At 38.8% G+C, this 19239-nt stretch overlaps 2 protein-coding genes across 3 annotated transcripts; both read right to left on the minus strand.

The window, feature by feature from the left end:
- Positions 1-1010: 1010 nt before the first annotated feature.
- On the minus strand, positions 1011-6599 carry LOC147510847 (uncharacterized). 2 transcript variants are annotated; one of them, XM_086602681.1, is made up of 4 exons: positions 6410-6599; positions 5203-5309; positions 1735-1806; positions 1011-1588 (listed from the first exon to the last, which is right to left on the minus strand). In XM_086602681.1, exons 1-4 carry the CDS (start codon positions 6420-6422, stop codon positions 1331-1333), a joined length of 450 nt encoding a protein of 149 aa, XP_086458807.1. In that variant the 5' UTR covers positions 6423-6599; the 3' UTR covers positions 1011-1330. The 2 variants fall into 2 exon arrangements, with proteins under 2 accessions (XP_086458807.1, XP_086458806.1); XM_086602680.1 differs by having other exon boundaries at positions 5203-5356.
- LOC147510848 (uncharacterized) lies at positions 1805-3672 on the minus strand. Its single transcript, XM_086602686.1, has 2 exons — positions 2501-3672; positions 1805-2317 (listed from the first exon to the last, which is right to left on the minus strand). Exons 1-2 carry the CDS (start codon positions 2643-2645, stop codon positions 1998-2000), a joined length of 465 nt encoding a protein of 154 aa, XP_086458812.1. The 5' UTR covers positions 2646-3672; the 3' UTR covers positions 1805-1997.
- Positions 6600-19239: the final 12640 nt, after the last annotated feature.

Consider the following 19239-nt stretch of genomic DNA (forward strand, 5'->3'; position numbering starts at 1 on the left):
AGCTCGAGCTCGAGCTAATTATAATTCAAATCGAGTCGAGTTTGAGCACAAAGTGGAGCTCGACATTGAGTTTGACCTCAGCTCGAACTTCGACTCGAAAACTCACGAGCCGAATCACGGCATGCCAATACTCGGCTCGCTCGACTCGATGACCACCCCTAATCAAAGGGGAACAACTGTCGATACTCGATCTTAAGTCTCTAACTCAAAAACTAAATTGAATCAAACATAACATTATATATATAAAAAAAAAAAAAGAAAGATATAGAAAGATTACGAAATTCAAAGAGCTATATATTTATTTTGAATCAAGCAAGCAGTACTCTAGTCGATATGGCCTCAAATAAAAATCTAGTGATACACATACACACACAAAAGAGAAAAAGGAAACTGAATAACTCTTCTATTAATTAGTGTATTTAGCTACAGCTTTGGAAAACTCAATTTTCTGCACTTTGTTGCTAAATAGTGGGATATTATGTATCAATATTGTATTGTGTGGATAAGATTCACTACACCATAACAGGCTATTTGCAACGGCAAAAAACCGTTGCGAAAGCTTTTTAAGCGTTGCAAATAGGGCGTCGGTAAAGTGTTGGAAATATTTGCAACGGTTAAAAAACGTTGCAAACGAAATTTTCCAACGGTTATTAACCGTTGCAGAGTGACAATTACTAACGGTTAAAAAGCGTTGCAAAAGAAATTTTCCAACGGTTATTAACCGTTGCAGAGTGACTATTACTAACGGTTAAAAAGCGTTGCGTAGTTTGATTTGTAACGATTATTGATGATACTTTAATATTTATTTTTTGTTTTGCAACGGTTTACAACCGTTACTAATGTGTTGATATTGTAAAAAAAATTATTTTTATTTTTTTCTTGCCATAAACCTACACCTCCTGGTTTCATATAGAAGCAAAGAAAAATACCAATGCTTTTTCATACCATTTGACAAGTAAAATAAACACAAGCAATTAAATAGCTCTATAAAATTATAAATAAAAAGAAAATACCACAAACTTTACCTAAAAGATTAAGGATATAGACCAATACAGAGACATTCTCTTGTCTCGTCACATATGTACGAACCATCAAGGTACGTTCAGATAAAGATTCAATACCACAAGCTATAAAATCTCAACAACTTGTAAAATCTCAACAATTAATTCAGAGTAGAGTATGTATAACAATAACCCATAAAAACAAAACACGCTAGCACTGAAATCCAAAGACTAATTTCTCGACCTAAACAAATAACAACACTTAATCAAAAAACCTAAACTTGCAAAATTGTGGAATCACATATACTGGAAGGGAATGGAGCTCAAGTTTATGAAAAAATATCGAGAAGTGGTGATTCGTCATCACTTTCCTCCGTTGGCTCTTCCTTCCTTTCCTCAGCTTCTGGAGCAGCAACAGCAACAGCAACAGATGCAGCAATGGCAACAGGAGCACCGCCACCACCAGAGCTACCATTCATAATCATATCCTCAATGTTCTTCTTCTGGACAAGCTTAGCAAATAGACCTGGCCAATAGGCCTCAACTTGCACATTAGCAGCTTTCACCACTGCTACTATCTTTTCTGCCTGTAAACAGATAAATCAAAGAAACCAAAACTAGTTCAGAACGTAATCATCTCTGCTGCCTGTGAAGTAGTGTCAAGTAACAAAGCCTAACTTACAAATCTACCAGACTACAATTAAAAACTTTAAGGGGTGAGAGAGAAAGTTACCGTGACAGGGATTCCCTCGTCGTGGAGGAGCATGCAAGCGTAAGTGCAAGCAAGTTCGCTAGCAGTAGACATCTTTGTAGAAGAAAAACAAAAAAAAATCTCAAGAAACAACAACACAGGAATCAATGTACAGAGATCTGTAGACTGATTTATAGGAGAGAGACCCTGAAGGGGTGATGTATTTATAGAGGGGAGGGACTACTAGTTTTCCTCTTTTGTGTCGGTTTGTTCGAGCCATACTGAGTCCTAACTCCGAACGGCTTCTACAATTGGAGACTTTCTATAATTTCGGTTTCCTTCCTAGTCACGTTTCCCCTAATAGAAATCTCACTCCGTGTGCAAATAGAAATTTCTGAATCCACGTATATGGACTTGACGGAGAGAACCCAATCTGCCCTTGTCCCAGACTCTTTTCCAGATAGCTGTGCTTGCTGAGTCCTGTTGGAGTGTTTGTTATCTTCACGCAATCCAACAGGAAGACAAGAATTCTCAGTATCATTTACCCTGACCAGGCGATTCGACTTAGTGTTTAGACCATTTTCCTCGGCACTTTTAACACAGTAAAGTGATTCTCTCAATCTCACTGCAGAAATATCCCAATGAGTTCATTCGCTAAAAGATAACTAGCACACACTCACACGTCTATATAAAAACTTCTCCCCCTCAATAGAAGCTAAATTTTATAGAAATTCTAGACATACAAGCAATAATAAATGAGCTCTCTAAAGTTACAACTAAACTGATACCAAAAGCTGTTTGGACTCACCATTCTTTCTAACACTGTCAACAAACCACCCCAAGGTGACAACATAGAGATCATTTCTCAATCCATGCTTCAGAACGTGCTCAAACTTACGGCCACCATAGCTGTAGAAAAAGTAAAGGACTCTTGCAAGGCCAGATACCCTCATTTAAATAATTAAATAAATAAAAAAACAGTAGAAACAAAAGGGAACGTCCATCATGCTTATAAGTTTGTCAACTTGTTCAACAAAAGGCCCCACACCCCAATATGCTGAAAATTTAACTCATCTCATTATCTCACTACATATATTGATATATTTTTCTCTGAAAGACTTGCTTCATCATCGATTCCAAAACTAGGTAAATTGATCTTCAGCAGCTGTGGTCTTACCATTCATCTAATATTTAGATAACGGAGCAAACCAGCACACCTTTCATCCCTTGAAGGCGACTCCTCTCGATGTGCTCTGCAAATCGTGACTATAAACACCTACCTAACTCCCAACCTTCCTGGTGAAAAACCTCATGTAGGTAGGATTTGAACACCTTCTTTATGCTCTTTCACTAGACTTGCTCGCACTCCATCTATAGAAAGAAGACTTCGTGTAAAGAATTCAATTTCGACGTGTTGACTTACTTTATTACCGACCCATGAACATCCTATCGGGAAAGGAGGGGAGGAAATGATGGATGGGTCTATCGATTTAAGTTTTCGGTCGGTCGACGGTTGGAGATAAGCAGTCCGGCTTGATTACTAGACAACGGATGGCGTTGTCAGTCACCGGTCGGATCTCGGACATCTGCTGTTTTTAGAGCTTACCCATTAGGTTGTTTGGGAGGAAGCGTAAGCAGTCATCCGGGAGCTACCCGGACTTGTAAGACTCGGCACTCTTGTGCAGGCCTATGACATGCAAATCTAGACATGCTTGGCTTATCCTCCTTCAATGGCTGATGTTCAGTGATCATTATACACTAAAAGAAACGAGCAAGATCAGGACCTACGGGGCGGGGGGATCCTGCTTGTAGGAACATGGCACTTAAGCTATCCATTTCTGTCATATATCTGGTGTAGCTCTTGGTCTTTAGAGTAGGAGCTAAATCCTTGCTGCTATTAGTAGAATCTATTTTTCTTGTTTTAGTCTTATGAACAAGGGTAAGTCGGGAGTGTCCGAAGGGGCGGGGGACTGATGTCTTGGGGAGGCGAAATTTCGAATTTTGGTAAACAAAACCTCTAGCTCTCTGGTGGGCAGCTCTTGCCTTTGTTCTGAGCTGAGGAGCTAGCCTTGCCCTTTCAGTTGAGCGAGTAAATCTACCTAAAATTTTCCTGCTCGATCAATATTTCAGTTATGGCCTTATCAATGTTTCATTTTCATTGAGAAAGAAATGAAAAGGCGTTATATCAAATCATCTTATATAATAACGGATTAACGATCGCGGAAAAGATAGGGGCTATCTGTATGCCAAGAAAAGAGACACTGAAAGATCCAAGAATAGCCGATGGAAGTTGGAGGCAACCCCTACAGCAGTCGTCTTAGCAAGAGTAGAAAGCCCTGCAGCTAGCATACTCCTTCAAGCCGTGTGTGGAGTGGAGTTCAGGGACTATTTAGCGGAACAGAATGCGATCTTGACAGAACTAGACCTAGCCAACGAAGGAGCAGAACAAGCTAGGGCTCAAAGAAGGAGTAATATAGTTTCTTGAAGTTTTTAGTATTCCCCCAAGCGATGTATTGAATTCTTGAAGACTTGCACTTGTTTAATTTAAAATGGGGAGTTCACTTTACCGAGTGTATGAACTACTCATTCTTTATTTTAGAATTACAGAGCTAAGCTTCACTCTGAGTATATGTTTTCTTCTGTTATCTAATTAACGAACCGTGACAAGGATCTATGTAAAGTATTATAGATTTATGTTGCATTGAGTTGGTAGTTGGTACCTTTACAGGGAGCTCACAGTTAAATGCACCTTCAACTTGGTGAAAAGGGGGAAATGAGGTTGTCAATATCAATTGCATCAGAGACGAGCAAATGATATTGCATAATATAGAGCGTGATTTAAATTCGTTAGCATTATTTACTTTTTGTCCACAGAAATTCAACTTGGGTTTTCGACCATCTTTTTAGTCCCCTATCTAGGAATATAGGATAATCATTGTGATTGAGAAATTTTCAAGTTTCTTTTTCAGAATGAAAAACAGTGGATATGAAGACATGTACATTACAATGAAAATCTTGATTATGGAAGAATTTTGAATATAAATATATAATTAAGGACAGAAATGTAAGAGCTCATGCAATTGGCGGGATTGCATTTGCAAGCTTACGACACAGGTGTCCGTCTCTCACAAGCATTAGTTGGTCAAGTGTGACTGTTAGCGTACATTAGTACAAGCTTAAGACAATGAGAACAAGAATGAAGTTAGCAAATTAGAAGCGATAGATTGTCCTAGTTTCACTTTCTGGAAGCATGCACCTTTCTAGTTAAGTGAAAAGACTTAATAAAACTACAAATAGCTTCACCGTGGTTAAAACGATAACAGTAGTGCAAAAGATGCTAACTCATACTGTAAACCCTAAGCCAAAGCAACAAACAAAATGTTTTTCCAATGCTGGCTATGTGCATTAAGGTCTCTCTCAGGGTGTAAATTCACACAAATAGCCAAAGCAAGCCAAAGTACAATACATACACTATATAAGTAGTTAACAATCCAAGTAACAAACACTTACAGTAGTTGCCAATGTGCTATTAAAAATCCCAGATATAGCTTCGAGTAGACAAATCAACACCTCCCAAACCAGTGAACCAACTCCTTCTTCATTAACTAACTGTTCTCCTAGCAAGTACACCATATTAGGCTTTAATGATTCCAATACTAGGCAACTACAAATCACATAAAAACATAATCAGCTCAACATTCAATGGTTCAGATCCAACAGATCTGAAGACTAATAGATCACATCAAATCGATCTATCAGTAATTTGAAACTTTTCTTGACTTTAATCAATCAAATCGATATTGAAAAACTGATTTGGGCTTAAGTTTACTAAGAAAAAAACTGATTTGGTCGTGTAGTTTGCTTTTAAATAGCCATATCAGGTGATACAGAAGCTATTGTTCCTACCAAAATTAATAAAACAAAATATGATAAAAATCAGTTGGTTAGTGAGATAAATTTAGAAGAAACTTAATAATAATAATAAATCAATAATTAAAACAAATTGACATTCAAACGTCCAAAGATAAATAGTTACCAAAAATATTGAAAAATCTCACATGTTAAATTATTTTTCGTAATGCATGCTAAATTACTCTTTTGCACCATGATACACATCTTTGGCTGTTTTATTCTACATATCTATGACGCACACAAATAGGAAAATGGTAAGTGTAGACAAAAGTTAAATGGCAAATTGAAGCTTCAGTTTTCAGACCAGAGTCAAACTAATTATTTAAGTTGGTTTTATGAGCCTATATCATAAAAGTTCATACTGACGCCGCATATGAGATTATGTTAATTGGCTTTGTAAAGGAAAACTGTCTCTTCTCAACACAAGCACCTAGTACCAATTTGTGCTTTGATGTATTCCATCACTTTGGTAGATGCCCAAGTGTTAAGGGGTCACCAAATTACCAAAAAATAAGTTATCATAATAGAACACTAGTCTTCAATCTCTTCACATTTTGGAGAGCACGTTTCCAAGTATGGAACTAAGGTTTTCAGAGTATGAACCAACATGGTTGACATAACTCACCCAAAAATTGAAACCTAAGTTCAAGGAGGTCCATAAAAAAACTAAAAACATTCATGCTGAGATATAAAGTTGTAGCAACTTATGATATAACGTAAGATTGAAAGCTGGAACAATCCCAATCACAATTAATACACTTTCTTTTAGCAATAAATAATCGTGAAATGGTGTAGTAGTGTATACCTGAAAAGCCCATGCATCTGGTTCGCTCTTCTAGTATCCATTGCCTTACTGACCTTTATCTGCCCAGACTCAAGCCTCTCAAGCTTCACTTCACGGGGGTAAGACCTCGAGAGCTCTCCCAGTGGACCCTTAACATTCAAAGATTGGCCTTCTAGTGTAAGTGTAACGGTGGTTGGAACTTCAATTGGATGTTTCCTATTCTTGAAAAGTAATTTGAAACTTTAATCAATCAAATCGATATTGAAACTTAATAGATCACATCAAATCAGTAATATTGGTGACTTACAGTTAACGCCTCTTTCATAGTGATGGGAGCATTAGCAGCAACCATGGTGAGTTAGATCGGTTTAACACACAAAATGAAAACCAGATCTGTGTAAATATAAGGTTTCTTCTTCTTCTTCATGGTACTCAATAATTGAAGTGAGCGAGAGAGACAGAGAGAAAAGGGCACCGGCAGTGAGAAAGAGGGGAGACCTAGTGTAGCGGCGGTGAGAGAGAGAAGAGAGAGACTAAAGTTATCTTTTATATTTCGACCGAAATAATAGAGCGCGATTTTTTGGTTTCCTATTTCGCGAAATTTTCAAAATTTTGATTTGTAACACTTCTCAAACGATTTTTAAGCGTTGAAATAAATTCTGAAATTCACCTAATTAAAGCAACACTTAACAACATTACTAACGCTTATATATGTTGGCAATTTTGCTAACGGTAAATAACCGTTGCAAAGCAAAAGGTCTGTGTTGCAAAATATCCCATTATGGTGTAGTGATTTTTGGGGTGTTTGCTTTCTTTGGATCTGCTATTGGATTTCTTTGTTCTCTATGTGTGAGTTACCTAAATCTACTTTGCTTAACAAACGTTTTCTTTACTAATAATGTACCAACATAAAAGAATGAGTGTTTACATTTGGTGTGTGAAAAGGATGCCGTTTCTATGATATCCTTCCCTCCTGGCCATGAATGCCTTATATAATCCGGTCTTGGCTTTGCTAGAATGCTACCCTACATTACTAAAAATATCCCAAATAAATAATATATGTGATGTCTAATTAGTGCTCAAGTGGTGTCTTGTCATCTTTTCACCTTTGATCGATCCTCAGATGAACTCTTATGTTGAATTTGGTATCGTTTCTACATTTCTCTTGATCGCATCTTTGTTGGAAGATTTAGACTTTGGATTCTGCTAGTTTTTGAGAAATATTTCGAATAAGGTTCAGGACTTTGTACAACTTAAAGATTTAATTTAGTTGGATCGAGATCGGTACCATAAACTAGTAACTCGATGAGAATTTGAAGAGTAGTAACTTCCCGATTAGTTACCTTTGAGAGTTTATCCGACGCTGAAGTGTTCGGGATTTACTATGTATTGGTGCCGACGGGTTAACCTAAAACACAATAAGCATCTAAGTATATTGGTTGTATATAAAGCAATGAGACGCTTTGGCTTGATTTAGGACAATGAATTGGTCATTAGTTCACATATATGGTTTGTTGCACTTTGGAAGTGCCTAGCTTTATTCACCGCCTCGAGAATGAAGTACGCTTAAGTAGCAGGATTGACTCCTGGCGATAAGCCAAAGTGATGTTGAAACATTCAATCGAAAAGTCCGATATAGCCCAAATAAGTCTAATTTGATTGGCAGTCCAGCTTGACAACATAACGACAAAATGATCATAACTTTCTAGAAACCTTTGTTTTGTTTAAATCAGAAATTTGTTGGAAACCAGACTTCATGAGCTTTCTAGTGGTGTGTGTTATGTATGGAGAAACGTCCTGTTCAGATTCAAGTTTGACTTTGAACTTAGAAGAAAATCGAATAGTTTTAATGCTTGTCTCTTCAAGATCCTAAGTTTGTATTTAGCTATAAATTCTCTAAGACTTGTAATGGAAGTAGAGCAAGATTTGAATGAAGATATAGGACTTTTATTGAGAAGAAGTGGTTCTTCTTGGTGAAACAACTCTTATCTCTTTGGTGGATTCCATAGAGTGGTGGAGTTCTAGTAACACAACTCTTATCCCTTTGGTGGATTTCCATGTGGCAAACGAAGTTCTTTGTTTTCTCTTAGTTTGTGCTTGTATTTACTTCCTATTACACCATTCTAAATGGTGTCACAAAGAGCTTGTCTAACTTCACTTCTCGATTAACTCCGATTTATCCTTCTCGAGTTTGGTGAATGCAAAACTTGATATCATTTGATGTGGATCTTACAATCCATTCTATATATATCCGCTATACTTTCATAAAATATAAATTTTGTTATAATTTAAATCTTGTGAAACTTGTGTTAGATGGGATGACCACTAGCTAGGTTCAACTTTATTTTGGATTTTTCATGCATTCTTAACTTCATTTTAAGAATGGGTGATAATGCCCTAATGGGTGATATCAATGGGAGAAAGTAAAATGGGTGTCTAGAATTCAAAATTGAATCAAACATAAACAATATACGAAGTTTTGAACTCCTCGAAGTTCGTGAACTACATATTCGGTGAACTTTAACAGAAGTTTTGGTGAGTCGCCGAACTAGCATATTCTGGGTTAACTCGCGTTTAAGCCAGAAATTATTTAACATTTGGTTATGCACGATTCTCGATTTTTGGATCGCTTATGTTATTTATATTTTTTATTTTTTTTAACATTTATAGAAATGGAGCGGAGACATCAATCAATATCGAAGAAGACGTGAAGTTGGGCTTCGCCTACTAACTTCCCCCTCGCCAAGGCACGCAAACATTAGTTGCTCCCTTATATAGGAATGACTTTTACAAGTGTTGACGAGGCAAAAGACTTATTACAAAGAGTATGGTCAACAAAGGGATTTGAGACTCGTGTTGGACGACTTCTAAGCAACAAAATCAGGTGGATTTGGTTAGTGGTTGTTCTTCGGTTTGCTGCGTGGAAGGGGTTAAGACTCCTAAGAGATGAAGTCCGATCAAGAAATACATCAACTATCCGGTGTGGTTGCCAAGCTAGAATTCAGATTAAGAAAAAGAATGCATGAAGAGATATATGAGGTTAGCGTTGCTCATAATGACCATAGTCACGGTCCGGGTGACCCCATCGAAGAGAATTTGCATGAAAACTAACAAACATATGCACGAGGCGGAAGTGCTTGACCGAGATATTTAGTGATAACAGGTTTATCTGTTGGGAAAGTGGCATCCGTTTTTCCATGGAGAGGAAGTTGGGTTTTACAGAAAAGATTGTTGGAACCATTATTATGGTTTGACGGAAAGATGCTTAAAGAAGGTGATGCAATCGCCGTCTTCTTGCAATATTTTATCTTGAAGAAAGTCCGAGGATCCCAGTTCTATTACGCTATTGATTTAGATGAAAATGGGGACGCGTGGTGAACTTTTCTCGGGTTCATGGGAGGTCTCGATGCCGCGATGAATATTTGGAGATGTTGTGTCTTTTGATACCACATATCGTACCAATGCATATTCCATGCCTTTTGCCCCTTTTAATTGGAGTCAACCATCATTATCGGTCGATTCAGTTTGGTTTGCGCATTGTTGTTTGATGAGACGTAAGATACATTCATATGGCTATTTAAGGCGGCTTGCAGCCATGGGTGGTAAATCGCTAACCGCAATCATCAATCGACCATGATAGGCGATGGCGGCTGACCATTGCCAAAGTGTTTCCTAATACTCGTCATCGTTCTTGTCTTTGGCATATTATGCATAAATTCAAGAGAAGATGTCATTTACCAAATTTGAGACATTGGTAAGCGAGTTGAAGAACACTATTTCTTTTTGGTATAGGATTGTTGATTTTGAGAGAAGATGGTGTACAATCATTGAGAAGTATGAGGTTGTGCGAAAATCCTTGGTTGATGAGAGATATATTCAACGGGGAGAAATGGGTTCCTTGTTATCTCGGTGACACCCTTTTGCGGTATGCACACGACCGGGTGAAGTGAATCGATGAATGCTCATTATGACCGTTTGTCAATTCGGCGACCTACGCTTATGCAGTTTGTACATGGTAATGAGAAGTCTTTGGCTTTGCTTGCTAGGAAAGAAAGAGATTCTGATTACCGCACCGAGCATAGTTCACGGATTGTGCCTAACGATGCTTTCATCATTATGCATGCCGCGAAGGTCTATACGATCTCAATATTCAATAAATTTAAAGAGCAACTAGAAAAGGCAAAGATGGAGTACAAAATTGATGGGGAACAAATTGACAGGTATGGAACCGGAAGCTACATGGTGAAATGGAGAGACCCGCTGAAGAATTCAGTTTGGAGAGTGAGTTTCGATAGAGGAACCTTAGAGGGAGACTGCGAATGCAAGTACTTTCAGTTTATGGGTTTGCTTTGTGGTCATATCTTAAAGGTTTTATGCACTCTGAGATTGAAGAGATTCCAAACCATTTTAGATTGACGCGGTGGATGCAAAAGTCTAACACTTATAGAGCGGAGTTTGATCTTTGGATTTGTGGTCGGAATGTCTCAAATGAACCTTTGAGAGTGGCTCATTCTACCAAGGTTGCTTCTCGAGTGGCTTTACGATATGCCGCGATACTTTTGAGGGTTATTCATATTTTATTGAAAAGATTGGTGAAATGGCTATTGAAATTTCAAAGCTTAATGAGACTTCCTACAAAGGAGATTTGAGAATTTGCGAGCCTCATTCATGAGCGCCCGATACCTTCGGTTAATACATCCGTGTTTTTTATTTGAATGTTTAATTTGATATAAATTTAGTGTTTAATTCGGTGTTTAATTTGATATAAATATTTATTTTAATTCTGTCTTTATTTCAGCTATTGATTTTGAATCCCAACATTTCTCAAACAAAGGGGGGGAAGAAGAAAGCGGATAGATGGAAATCCCCAAAGACATAGCCCTAAACAATTAGGGGAAGAAAGTGTCACGATGTGGACAGATTGCTAACCATGACTCGAGAAATTGTCCGGGAAAAAAATAATGTCTGTCGATTGTAAGTATAGATTTATTCAAAACTCTTTGATTCTAAATGTTCACTAGTTCTAATGATTTTTTATCCGTGTCATGGACTTCATTGATGTCTGGACTTGTTAAGAGTGGTTTAGATATGGCAGCCTTGTTAGAGTTTTATCAAGTGTTGTTAAGTTGAACTGTGTCGAGGGTTGTGTTCCATTGCATCATTATGTCCATTGGATAGTATCTAATGTTGTCTGCTAGCTAGGCTCTAGATAGGAAACATCATAATGATAGACCGGTGCTTTTTTTGATAACTTCTTTCTCCCTTTTTATTTTCAAATTTTAATATTGCTGGTTTAGGTTACATTTGGGGAGTTTAATTAGACTGAGTTCTAATCTCATTGATATTGTAGAAAAGAGAAGTATGGCTCAAGGAGAAATGGAGAATCTGGAGGCAAAGCTTTGCTTTAGGTAAAAATACGCTTACTCATCCAATTTCGTTTCGACCCTCGACTTTGCATCAATCGATCTTCAGTCTTTTCATCATTCTCTGCGGTTATGTTTCTGACTGCTACAGTTCCACAAGATGCCACAGTATCACTGCCACCTTGACTATGCATCATTCGAAGAAAGTGCGTCAAAATTGAGTTATTAGCTATAAGGGGAGAAATTGTCGTGAAAAGATGAGAGAAGAAGCGTAGTGTTGAAGAAGGTGGAGAGTTGAAGAGAAATGAAACTTGGAGTGAAAGGCTTGAACAAGCCAAAGCTAGGTGCAGGCAGGCTATACTTGTTGCTAATTCATTCTGATGTGCTTAAATGTTGTAATACAGAACAATAATATTTGGGATTGCATAAAGCATTTTGATGTGCTTATTATAAATGTTCTTGTTGTTACACAAAGCCGTGCCCACTTGCAATTTTGTTCCGTAAGTTGATATGATGTATTGATGCAGATACTATACCACCAAGATAATGCCAACGTTTGTCAACAACAAATTTACCTCAACTCATATGATCATCAATGAACATCAACACAAACAAACCAAACCCGATAAATTGCCAAAACATCAACATCAACGATATGGACTTGAAATGCGGCGATATCGTTTGGATTTGATTTGGATAAAAATGGCGCGTCTGTTTGGACTTTGTCCCAAACGGCATGGCCAAAACCGTTGGACTTAGTCCCAAACGGTGTGGTATGCCGTTTGGGACTAAGTTCAACGGGCCATGCTTATGCCGTTTGGGACAAAGTCCAAAACGGACACTCCATTTTTGCAAGTTCAAAGTCCAAAGCGATTATGGCGGACCGTTTTGGAACTAAGGCCAACGCCGTAGCCATGCCGTTTGGACTTTGAACTTGCAAAAAAATGGTGTAATGTCTGTTTGGACTTTGTCCCCAAGCGGCATAGCCAGCCCACCGTTTGGACTTAGTCCCAAATGGCATGGCCACACCGTTTGGTACTAAGGCCAAACGGTTTGGCCATGCCGTTTGGGACAAAGTCAAAACAGAACCGCCATTTTTTGCAAGTTCAAAGTCCAAAGCGGCATGGCCACACCGTTTGGCCTTAGTTCCAAGCGGTGTGGCCATGCCGTTTGGGACAAAGTCCAACGATGCGGCCATGCCGTTTGGGACAAAGTCCAAACACAAACCGCGCCATTTTTTGCAAGTTCAAAGTCCAAGCGGCATGGCGGACCGTTTGGACTTTGTCCCAACGGCATGGCCACACCGTTTGGCCTTAGTTCCAAAAGCGGTGTGGCCATGCCGTTTGGGACAAAGTCCAAACGTCTGGCCATGCCGCGTTGGGGACAAAGTCCAAATAGACACGCCATTTTTTGCAAGTTCAAAGTCCAAACGGCATGGCGGACCGTTTGGACTTTGTCAACAAACGGCATGGCCACACCGTTTGGCCTTAGTTCAAATGGTGTGGCCATGCCATTTGGGACAAAGTCCAAACAGAACCGCCATTTTTTTGCAAGTTCAAAGTCCAAAGCGGCATGGCGGACCGTTTGGCCTTAGTCTCAAGCGGCATGGCCACACCGTTTGGAACTAAGGCCAAAAGCGGTCTGATATCTTTTGACTTTTGGGGTCGGTGTGATTTTGACTTTGTCTTTAATCGGCATTACACCGTTTGGGACAAAGTCCAAACGGTGTGGCCATGCCGTTGGGGACAAAGTCCAAACAGACACCATTTTTTTGCAAGTTCAAAGTCCAAACGCGGCATGGCCTACGAAGTCGACCTCACGAGTCGTGACCTACGAAGTCTCGAGTGAAGCTCGACTGCTTTCGGCTTCGAGACTTCGTAGGTCATGAGCTTGCATCTGAAACGATGGCCATGCCGTTTGGGACTACGCCCAAGCGGTTTGGCCATGCCGTTTGGGACAAAGTCAAAACGAACCGCCATTTTGGCGAAGTTCAAAGTCCAAACAGACACCGTCATGCCGTTTGGGACAAAGTGCGAACAGAACCGCGCCATTTTTTGCAAGTTCAAATCAAAACGATATGGCCACACCGTTCAAGAGGCAAAAAACAGATCTTTTGTGTTTTGGCAAAAACATTGCGTCTTTGCATTAGATTTTGTGTTTTTGGTAAATAACATTGGGATTTTGTGTTTCCGCATTAGAGATACTAATAGAGATAACATTGGGACAATGTTCTGCATTAGATTATTAATAGAGATGCCGATGTGACAAATTAAAATCGCCAAATTGTCGGAGAGCACAAGAAGAGCCATTGAATGGGTATAAACCGAGATCTAAGCAATGCACATACGCTAGCAGACCACGGTAAGTAGTATAGCGTTTTACTCCAATCGACAAAGGACATCCTATTAAAATCAATGCCCGCTAATAGCGAAACATAACCAAAGGCAATGTGACATGAAATACATGAAACCCTAGGATCTTAGGTGAACATGAAAAAAGAATGACAAGTCCAAAGCAAGATCACTATCATTTCATATTTCAACAATGTGAAATACATTGTGCGAATTACATTGTGCGAATTCTTGAACATAAAGCTATACATTGCCATGTGAAATACATTTATGCAATTATTGAACATAAAGCTAAGTTGCTACATATTAACAACTTGCACTTACAAAAGAGTCCTAACATAACATTTTTTTACTACAAAGAGATTTCCAATCTAACTTTCTGACTTTATCTCCTTCCTGCAAAACAAAAAAAATTGAATAAACAGATCAGTCAAGCAAAGTTAAATCAAACTGCTTTATTAAGGTATGACAGAAAAACTAACCTCTCCACTTGCTTCCTCATGTTCACCATCTTCCGCCACCACCATTTGCCTAATTACCCCCCAATAAAAACACATGAATCAGTATAAATAGTACCACATATGTCAAATCCAACACCAAATCTAGAAACCTCATTGACTGGAAAACTCTTGAACTTAAGTCATGATCAATCAAAAGAACAAAGAAAGACAAATGCCAATAAACACTCCCCGCATCATCTCAACTAACACAAACTGAAAAGTAAAGCAAAACCCGCATCATCTCAAATGCCAATAAACACTCCCCGCATCATCTCAACTAACACAAACTGAAAAGTAAAGCAAAACCAAAGATCATCTCAAATGCCAATAAACACTCCCGCATCATCTCAACTAACACAAACAAACCATTTCCATTTCCAACACTTTCGTCCCCAACACAAGATAAAAGGAGGTAAACTAACCAAACTAATCACTAAACCCTAAACCCTAAACCCTAAAACTAACCAAACTCAACATACCTAAATCCTATGCTCCTTCACGATATCGTCCGCCAATGAACTTGCACGGGTCAAATTGTATGCCTCCATGAACTTCGTTATGTGCATCCTCACGGAATCATGATCCCACCCAATTGCGGAGGCCTTGATTGAGCAAGCGAGAAATTTCATCGACGACGGGGTGTTTGTCAAAATTAAAACACAAAACTACATTAGTATATACATTTACATTTATAAAATACCAAAACAAAACAAAACAAAACAAAAATTAACGCGTTGTAAGATATTAACTCACCGATTATGATATGGAAGACTCGTAGGGAGTAGTGACTAAGATGATCGGGGGTTTATCATTCAATATGACTATTGTTTTCGTACCAACTCATGTATCTACTAACACACTCCCATGGATAAAGGCGGAATGGGTCAGCGTTGTTCAAGTTGAATCAAGTGATTATTCGCCAATTACTCGATAGAAAGACTTAATATTAAATTTCACATCATACCAGCGTCCGAAGTAGTTCGCGTCGAGGTCTTTGGTTTTGGGGGATCCCGAGGGTACAAACTGCATATGACCCAACCGACGCGACAACCCTCGCGCAACATTATATGCTTTCGACATTATCAAGAAAGCATATAAATCCCTCGAAAAATGCTATTTCATCCACCGCCGTGTAGCTCGGACTTCAACATAGGGATACCATTCAACTGTCAAATAGCATATGATCGAGGAAATTAATCATTAATCACATACTAATAATATTAATTAATAAATAAAACTATTTACATACAAAAATGCTTACATCGGTACAAGTCATATTATCAATGGTGGCTCGGGTATACTTCAATGCAAATTTGTTGTGCTAGCATAAAAAGACCGAGTCATCGAAAAAGAAGCACATTTGTAAAACGAAAAATAGTCGATGGCGGCATAAGAGAAAGACAATATAAGACATGCGTGATTAGGAAAACTAGCAAGTCGGGGTAACCTCTTTTAGTTTGTATGCGGCGTGTGAGTTGAAATTTTACAACATCTAAACTTAAAAGAATTTCTTAGGCCATAAGCTTTTATTAAGGGGTGGGACTTTTCAAAGCCTTTAAAGCTTTGTGGAATACTCTTTGCTAGCAATCAAGGTATGTCATCAAGCATCAATAAACCAACTTTTGAAGCTGCAAGGGCGAAGTTCGATTATTTCTTTGAAAGCCTGCCTAATCACTTGAGAGATCTTTGGGGTGCCCTTAGAATAGAATTCTAAACCGGCGTGGCGCTTTTGATCAATAGGAAGAGGATCACTCCGCCATGGTGAGCGTAACTCTTGGCAACTTCCATCCGCCGTAGCAAATGGCCTTCCAAGACAAGATAAGAAATAGGGTCGGCAACATCGTCATTCCTCTTAATTCGGAATGGGACTATACTTGGTCATTGCCGTACAAAATCGGATGGATGGAACATTTGTCTACCCCGACTCATAAGCGAAAGTGATAAATGTTAAAGCGGAATCTCGATTCCTAGATAACATAAGGCGCGATAAAATAGTAGGCGTTGATTTCGATCTAAGAAGCATGGCGACGGTCGAAGCTCTCTCAACACGAACAACCGGCCTCGCCGCCTTATAGTGACACCCTTATGATACTACTTGAATGAGAAACCGGGGCTATTTGAATCGAGAAAGCACTTTCGCATGATTAGCTACTTGCCTCGGGTTTCACTATCGAGCTATCAAAAGAAAAAGTAGATCATACTCTTAGGCGTTACGCTCCTCCCTCTAGATAGAGGAGGGACCTCGCTTCACTCCCCCTTAGAGGCGCAATCTAGTTACGGAAGTGAGGCTACATCCTACTTCCCAAAAGGGAAAGCCCAATCTAATACATTCTTGTCTTTCCTTATCTGTTATAAACTTAAAAAGAGAAACTACAGCAAACTCAAGGAAGTTAATCTAAGTACTACAACTCACTAGGAACATCCATTTAAGAAGGAATAACCACCTTAGAGAGCTTACAGGCAATAACTAACAGAGGAAAGAAGAAGCGAAAATCCATAGGAAGATAGGTTGCATCTCCTTCTAGAATAGATGCAGTAAGGAAATGAAGCTACAGACTACACAGACTATAGGGAAGATAGAGAGATTCTCCTTCCCTATAGTCTCTCTATATAGTTTTGTAGTTGTTCAAGTGTGTCAAAACCCATCCTCCCACATCCTTTGCATAAATTTAACTTACTACAAAACTTCGAATTTTTCAAATCACCCACAGATTAAAACCCTCAGCTTTGCAATGATTTTTTTTTTTAAAACTTATTTTGGGGTTATTGCGGACCATGACCATCATTAAAATCTAACATATATCTTGCCTTCTTTGTCCTCCATTACATATTGAGCACAAGACTAGCTAAAAGCAACTCTGCTAGTCTCTCTATACATGGGTAAACTGAATTTGGTAATGTCATTTAAGTTCGGACACACATTGATAGCAATGGGAGTGGACAACAAAATTCTGAATGGAAACACATTGGGGAGAGATATAAAAAGCGGGACAAAAACCCATCAAAGCTAGCTTGAAACAAAGATATGACCACTAGATCTACAATTCAAGGTAGAACATCAAAATTGCTAAATTATTTGAAACATCAATTTTTTATAAACACAAGTATGAATCCTAACTTAACAAGGTCTAACCACAAAATCAGAATGGACGTAATAGTAGCACACTTATTGGATCCATAAAAATTGCAAAATGCATTATATAAAATTGCTTGCATACCCTTTCTTACTTCTTTTTCCTTTCTTACGCTCTTCGATAAAATTTGCAATCTTGGATTACAGGAAGAACCGGATGGCTACATCTAATAGGTTAGAATCTATCCTAGCTTCCTATAAACCTACCTATGGGAGGAAGATCTTGCTCTCCTAGGGTGAGAAGAAGAGGGAAGAAGTCTGTCAACAAGAAGAGATTCGATCCTTCATGCGCCTAGCTACAAGGACTGCTACCAACCAATTCTACAAGGACTGCATCTATCTCAATCGATTACTTATCTCTCCCAAGGAGGAGCCTACTAGGCCCTTCACTCTGAATGGGTATAGAGATGTCTTCAACAAAGTATGTCCCCGAAAGGCGACTTTCTGCACCTACCCCCCCCTGCCTAAATTAGATATAAGTTGGCACGGGTTGGGGGTAAAGCTAAGCCAAACTACCACCTACCCCTCGCCAGGGGATGTTGTGAGAGGTAGTACCCCTTCTTGGCGAGGCATTACATAAATGATGTGGTCCCCGGATTACGAATATTAGTAACAAGAGATTGGTCTTTTTGTAGTGTGATGAGTAACTATAGAGATCGAGGTTGAGATCAAATCACATCTTGTTTTACTAAGGCTTGGCGCTCACCCGAGTAAGGCGGCTCTTTCCCCTCTTTTGTTTTCATCCCCGCGATGCCGGTATATCCGCAAGACCCGGCTAAAGTTTAATATAATCCTCATCAAGTTCCCCGGGGACTCTCTCTTTACTTGTAGTTAAGTAACTTTAAGGCAACGACAACTGCTTCGGTGTAAGCACCAGTTCTAACTGTGACTTAGAATCAGACCTTGGTTACGTTTTTTGGAATTTTTGTACTTAAATCATACAAAAATGGGGTTTATTCAACAATTTTGAGTATATATGCCACTGTTTCTAGATGCAAGCTCATGACCTCACGAAGTCTCGAAGCTCGGCGGTCGAGCTTCACTCGAGCTCGTTTTGTAAAATGAGTCGAGCTCGAGCTCGAGCTAATTATAATTCAAATCGAGTCGAGTTTGAGCACAAAGTGGAGCTCGACATTGAGTTTGACCTCGGCTCGAACTCGACTCGAAAACTCACGAGCCGAATCGAGCATGCCAATACAATTTCGCTCGACTCGATGACCACCCCTAATCAAAGGGAACAACTGCCGATACTTTCGATCTTAAGTCTCTAACTCAAAAACTAAATTGAATCAAACATAACATTATATATATAAAAAAAAAAAAAAAAAAAAGATAGAAAGATATAACAGTTACCTGAAACAGAGCTATATATTTATTTTGAATCAAGCAAGCAGTACTCTAGTCGATATGGCCTCAAATAAAAATCTAGTGATACACATACACACACAAAAGAGAAAAAAAACTGAATAACTCTTCTATTAATTAGTGTATTTAGCTCTGACTT

The sequence above is a fragment of the Coptis chinensis genome, chromosome 3 (genome assembly GCF_015680905.1).
Source record: "Coptis chinensis isolate HL-2020 chromosome 3, ASM1568090v1, whole genome shotgun sequence".
NCBI lineage: Eukaryota > Viridiplantae > Streptophyta > Magnoliopsida > Ranunculales > Ranunculaceae > Coptis > Coptis chinensis.